The sequence below is a fragment of the Vigna radiata genome, chromosome 6, assembly GCF_000741045.1.
Source record: "Vigna radiata var. radiata cultivar VC1973A chromosome 6, Vradiata_ver6, whole genome shotgun sequence".
In the NCBI taxonomy this organism is placed as follows: domain Eukaryota; kingdom Viridiplantae; phylum Streptophyta; class Magnoliopsida; order Fabales; family Fabaceae; genus Vigna; species Vigna radiata.
The window spans coordinates 3,800,599-3,806,805 of record NC_028356.1 but is presented as its reverse complement, the minus strand read 5'-3'; the positions used below and the strand labels follow the sequence as shown (position 1 = coordinate 3,806,805).

At 27.7% G+C, this 6,207-nt stretch overlaps 1 protein-coding gene across 1 annotated transcript; it reads left to right on the top strand.

Moving 5' to 3' along the window:
* Positions 1 to 565: 565 nt before the first annotated feature.
* LOC106763272 (receptor-like protein 12) lies at positions 566 to 3,424 on the top strand. Its single transcript, XM_014647474.1, has one exon. It carries the CDS (start codon positions 566 to 568, stop codon positions 3,422 to 3,424), a length of 2,859 nt encoding a protein of 952 aa, XP_014502960.1.
* The last annotated feature ends 2,783 nt before the right edge of the window (positions 3,425 to 6,207 follow it).

Here is a 6,207-nt window from a genome sequence, read left to right as displayed (position 1 = left end):
AAGTTTGTTTAATATATTTTTAGTAGTTTTATATTTAATATTTAATAAATAAATAAATTTGATTTTGATATCTATTTTATTATTTCTAAAATAATAATATTAAGCTATAATTATCCTATTATAATATTTGGAGATATGTTTTCACGAAATATAGTAAAAATAACGTGAATAATGTTAACTAAAAACAATATAATAATTAATAGGATGGAAATTTCCTATTTATTAAATACTAAAATAAAAAATGGTGAAATTTTGCTTATCATTTAAAGATTAATTTGGGAGAAACATTCATTTTATCAAATTTCTAATCATGCCGGCGAAGATAAGATTAAGAAATTGCAGTAGTCAGTTGTCATTTTGTATTAGAAAGTCTTCAGTCCTTTTTAGGAAAATTTCAAAGATACTGCTTTCGATTACTTATTGACTTCTATGGTACAAAATAAATTAAGTATTATTAATTATTATTTTTTTTGTAAATTTAAAATAGGGTAGGTTCTTATAAATAGATTAAACTTTGTGGATGAGTTGCATCCAAAATCCATATTTGTTCCGTATGAGATTAAAGATGGGTTGGGTTTCAGTCTCATCCTTAATCATCTTCCTTTCCTTCCTACTTCATTTTCCTTCCTACAATTGTTTGTTGTGCAATCCTGATGATAAATCTGCATTGTTACAATTCAAAAACTCATTTTTTGTTCTCAACTCTTCCCTTCATTTTCATTTCTACTATGATCCTTGTTCCTCATTTTCTTCAAGGATAGAATCTTGGAAAAACACAACAGATTGTTGTGGGTGGGATGGGATCACGTGCGACAGCAAGTCAGGCCATGTGATTGGTCTCAATCTTTGTTGTAGTGATCTTAGAGGTGAGTTACTAGGTCTAAATAGTCCTATTTTCAAGCTAAGGCACCTTCAACAACTTAGCCTTACTTATAATGATTTCTTTGGATCTTCGATACACTCTTCAATCGGTAACTTTGTCAACCTCACACATCTAACTTTATCTCCCTTTAGAATTAGTGGTGATGTTCCCTCCACAATCTCTCACTTGTCAAAATTAGAACATCTTTGTATCAGTCCTGAGGATTTATTACTTGATGATCCCACCAAAAGCTACTCCAAAATTAGAATTGATGATTATACATGGAATAGACTCATTCACAACGCAACTAATTTAAAAGAGATTTATTTAGAAAACGTGAACATGTTTTCTGTCAGAGAGAGCTATTTGTCATTGTTAACCAATCTATCATCCTCTTTAGTTTCTCTCGATCTCCATCACACCCAAATCCAAGGGAAATTTCCCACCGACATCCTCCGCTTACCTAATCTCCAAGAAATAGATCTATCATCGAATGAAAACCTGAGAGGTGAACTTCCAAACTCCAACTGGACTACTCCACTAAAAACCTTGTTTCTCTCCGATACTGCTTTCTCAGGATACATTCCTGATTCTATTGGTCACTTGAAGTCTCTTAACTCACTAGGACTTTCAGATTGCCATTTTGATGGATTTATTCCACCATCATTGTTTAATCTTACTCAACTTTCTTTCTTAGATTTATCATATAATAAATTAGTTGGCCCCATTCCAACCCAAATCACCAAACTCTCTGAATTATCAACCCTATCTTTGAGGGACAACATGTTAAATGGAACAATTCCTCGTGGGTGTTATTCTTTGCCTTCTTTGTTTGCCTTGGATCTTAGTAGCAATCAACTCACAGGGTCAATTGGTGAGTTCTCAAATAATTCTTTGCAATTTGTGAAACTTTCTAATAATAAACTGCATGGAAATTTTCCAAATTCAATATTTCAACTCCAAAATCTTAATTATTTGGATTTGTCATCAAATGGTTTGAGTGGTGTCGTGGACTTTCACCAATTTTCAAAGTTTGAAACTCTATGGATTTTGGATTTTTCTCACAATAGTTTGCTCTCACTAAAATTTGAAAATAATTTTGATTGTATCTTACCCAAACTTCTATACTTATATTTATCTTCAAGTAACATAAGTAGTTTCCCAAAATTCATAGCACCAAACTTGGAAGCTTTAGATCTTTCTCATAACAGAATTCATGGAAGCATTCCCAAATGGTTTCATGAGAACCTCTTGTGCTCTTGGAAGAACATTAGTTACATTGATCTAAGTTTCAACAAGTTGCGAGGAGACCTTCCAATTCCACCTAATGGCATTGAATTCTTTTCAGTCTCAAATAATCAACTGAGTGGGGACATTTCTTCGGCATTGTGCAACGCTAGCACCCTTTCTATACTTAACTTGGCTTCCAACAACTTGACAGGACTTATTCCACAATGCTTGGCAACATTTCCTTCTCTTTGGGCGTTGGATTTGCAAGACAACAACTTTTACGGTAGCATATCTGATAATTTTTCTAAAGGAAATTCCTTTGAGACTCTAAAGTTGAATGGAAATAAGTTGAAGGGACCATTACCACGATCTTTGGCTCATTGCACAAAACTTGAAGTTTTGGATCTTGAACACAATAACATAGAGGATATGTTCCCTTATTGGTTAGAAACTTTGCCAAATTTACAGGTACTCAGTTTAAGGTCAAATAAATTTCATGGTGTCATCACTTCTTTTGGAACCAAACTTCCATTTCCTAGGTTGAAGATTTTTGATATCTCTGATAACCATTTTACTGGACCCTTGCCAGTGTCATACATCCACAACTTTCAAGGAATGATGAATGCGAATGACAATCAAACTGGTTTGAAATATTTGGGTAATAATAGTTTATATAATGATTCGATAGTGATTGTAATGAAAGGGCGGTACATGGAACTCACGAGGATACTGACTGTTTTCACTAGCATTGATTTATCAAATAATATGTTTGAAGGAGAAATTCCAACAATCATTGGAGAGTTGCATTCTCTTAAAGGGCTTAACCTTTCACACAATAGAATCATTGGTACCATTCCAATATCACTAGGTAATTTAAGCAATTTGGAATGGTTGGATCTCTCATGGAACCAATTGAAGGGTGAGATTCCTATGGCTTTGACAAATTTGAATTTTCTAGCAGTCTTGAACCTTTCACAAAACCAGTTTGAGGGAATGATACCTAAAGGTGGACAGTTTAACACATTTGAAAACGATTCCTATGTTGGAAATGGAATGTTGTGTGGAATGCCTTTGTCAAAATCCTGCAAAGAGGATAAAGAAAAGTCATCACATTCAACACTTGATAAAGAAGAATCCGGATTTAGGTGGAAATCCGTTGTAATGGGATATACATGTGGGATGATCTTTGGAATAATATTGGGTTGTAATGTATTCTTCTTTGGAAAACCCCAATTGCTTGCCAAAGTTGTTGAAAGAGGTTTAAATGTGAGACTGATTAGACCAACAGGCAGAAAGCCTACAAATTGTTGGAAAAGGATTTGCTTAACATAGTTTTGTTTTGTGTGTTAAGTGTTTGTCAGTATCTATTTTGTTTTATTTTACAAAACTAATCCGTCTATGGAATAAAACCTCATCTCTCTATGACGTCATTGATATATTCATCTTTGAAAAGATATTGCGGAAAATTTACAGGTTCTTAGGAAGATAACACAAATAAAACAAAAATATTTTTTATTTTTAGGAAGCCCGACAAGATTGACCTTACTTATATGTATTCTCATGTTAGAAATTAGGAGTACGTTGTTCTTTTAAAATTCTTCATTAAATATGATTTTTTTTGAAAATGATTTAGATTATAGGAAAGTTGGGTTCAACAACATCCAAAACAAACCAAATTCACTAAGTCAAATATCATCATACAACTCAATCATGCAAATAACAAATTTCTAGATATATACAACTTAAAAATAATGTAATTAGTTTTCTTTACTCAAAAGACATATCAAATTCAAGAATCCTAAAAACACCTCCATACACACTGAAAAATTTATCTGCTCCTATGAACAACATAAACACGATCAAAATATAGACTATTGAGTAATAGATAGTGATGTAAAAACCATAGACTACATACAAACCAAGATGATCCATATACACAGAAAAACATACAAACTAAGAACATGATAGAAAATTAACTTACTCTAGATAAATCGATCGAACAAGAGAGAAAAGCTAATCGCAAGAATCATCCTAAAGATTTCTAATCTTTAAAAAAATAACAGATACTGAAAAACTTTTGAAAAAAAGAAAGAAAATTTTAGAAGAAAGATGTTTAGAAAGATAGTGCGATTTTATATACTTTACATTGATAAATTGCAGAATCAATACAACAAGTATTAACATTTCATAAGTTCAATTTTATTAAAAAAAACTTTAATTATGTTAATTTTATTTAAAATTTATAAATAAATAAAGTAATTAACATGTATATTTGATATTCTATAACATATGTATAATATGCAATTATTTTTAACGAAACCTTCTGTTTATTTTTTTCTCAATAAATTTAAATTCTATTAATAATTCTTTTAAAGTTAATTGTATATTGATATTAAGTTTACTTAAATAAATATACATAATAATTACTATATATTAAACATATATTTAATTGTCTAAATTATTAATAAAATTAAAAAAATTAAAAAAGTTAAAAATTTTATGGTAAAACTATAATATTATTTTTTATTATAATAAAAATGAAATACCTTAATATTTATTAATGATTTATCATACAAAAATTGTCACCTAAAGATGTGAAAGAAAGTCTTCTCGACGCGTAATTAGGTGTCCTTGTATAATGGTTTGGTGTGAGAAAGTCTTGGGAAGAATGTGTGCCTAACATTTAAAATGTTACCATAATTTTCATTTTGACAATGAGAGACTTCACGCGGAGTTCAAACCATAAAAGTGTTCAATAGTACTTTTATATTATATTTATTCTTCACATTCATTTTTAAATTATATTTTAATTAAACAACGTAAACTTAATATTTTTTATTTATTGTATTCTTAACACTTTATTATTAATCTTAATAAAAATATATAAGTTTATTTGTCAAATTAATTAATCATTTTAAAAAAAAATGTTGTTGAAATATCAATTTTATTCCTACTTTAAACGTTAAACGCTCTAATAAAGATTCTTTTATCACAAGGAACATAATTTGTTTTATTTATATTAAATAAATTATTTATTTAATTTTTGAGATATCATTCCGTTAATACACATATTATATATATATATATATATATATATATATATATATATATATATATATATATATATATATATTCTTTTTATTCTTACATTGGATCCAAATTCCAAATTCAGATCGAGTGATCAGGCCACCTACTGGACAATGTCCAATCAAATTTTTTCAATTATTTTCATAATACAAGATTTAATGTTTTAATAAGTAAAAAAATTAAGTAAAAAAAACATGGTTTTCTGTTCTGAATAATAAATTACTGTAGTTACTAGAAAATAAAAACAACTCTGTATAGAATGACTATTTTAGACTGATTTAAAATTTGTATTGAGATTTTTAATTAATCAAAATTTAATTAAATTTTAAGTCTTTGATAAATTTAAAAATCTTCCATTCAATTTGGGTTAAACTTTTGTATTCTATTGAATATCCTAAAAATATTTAAAACCTTTTAATTGAATTTTTGTTGTTACATTTTTTTCATTAACATAATTATTTTATTGTCCCACTTAAAAGTTGTTATATAATATTTTAATATAATTATGTTTTCTTATAAGATTCATTATATTTAATCAAAATTTATTTTTAAACTTAAATAAAATTTTAAATTACAATTTGAGATTTACTATATTTAATAAATCACAGAAGTTTAACCGGAGTTAATTAAAAAAATTCTAAATTTATGAAAGTTTAAAACTTAATTAAACCATTAAGAACTTTAATTCAATAGCATATAAAATCTAAATTCATAAGTTTACTAAAATTCACTTTTCAATTTAAAATTTAAATTTAACGTGTTTATATTATTTTACGAAACTGGAAAAAGTCGACAACATGACCACCAAAAGTCACCTTCCTTTCCTATTACACAATATTTGTCACTCATTAAATCAGATTTTAATAAATCTAAGTTTGTTTAATATATTTTTAGTATTTTTATATTTAATATTTAATAAATAAGTAAATTTGATTTTGGTATTTATTTTATCATTTCTAAAATAATAATATTAAGCTTTAATTATCCTATTATAATATTTGGAGGTAAGTTTTCACGAAATAGTGTAA

What these genes read in the sequence shown, in the direction of transcription:
- LOC106763272 (XM_014647474.1), top strand. Translation starts at nt 566, where the DNA reads ATGGGTTGGGTTTCAGTCTCATCCTTAATCATCTTCCTTTCCTTCCTA.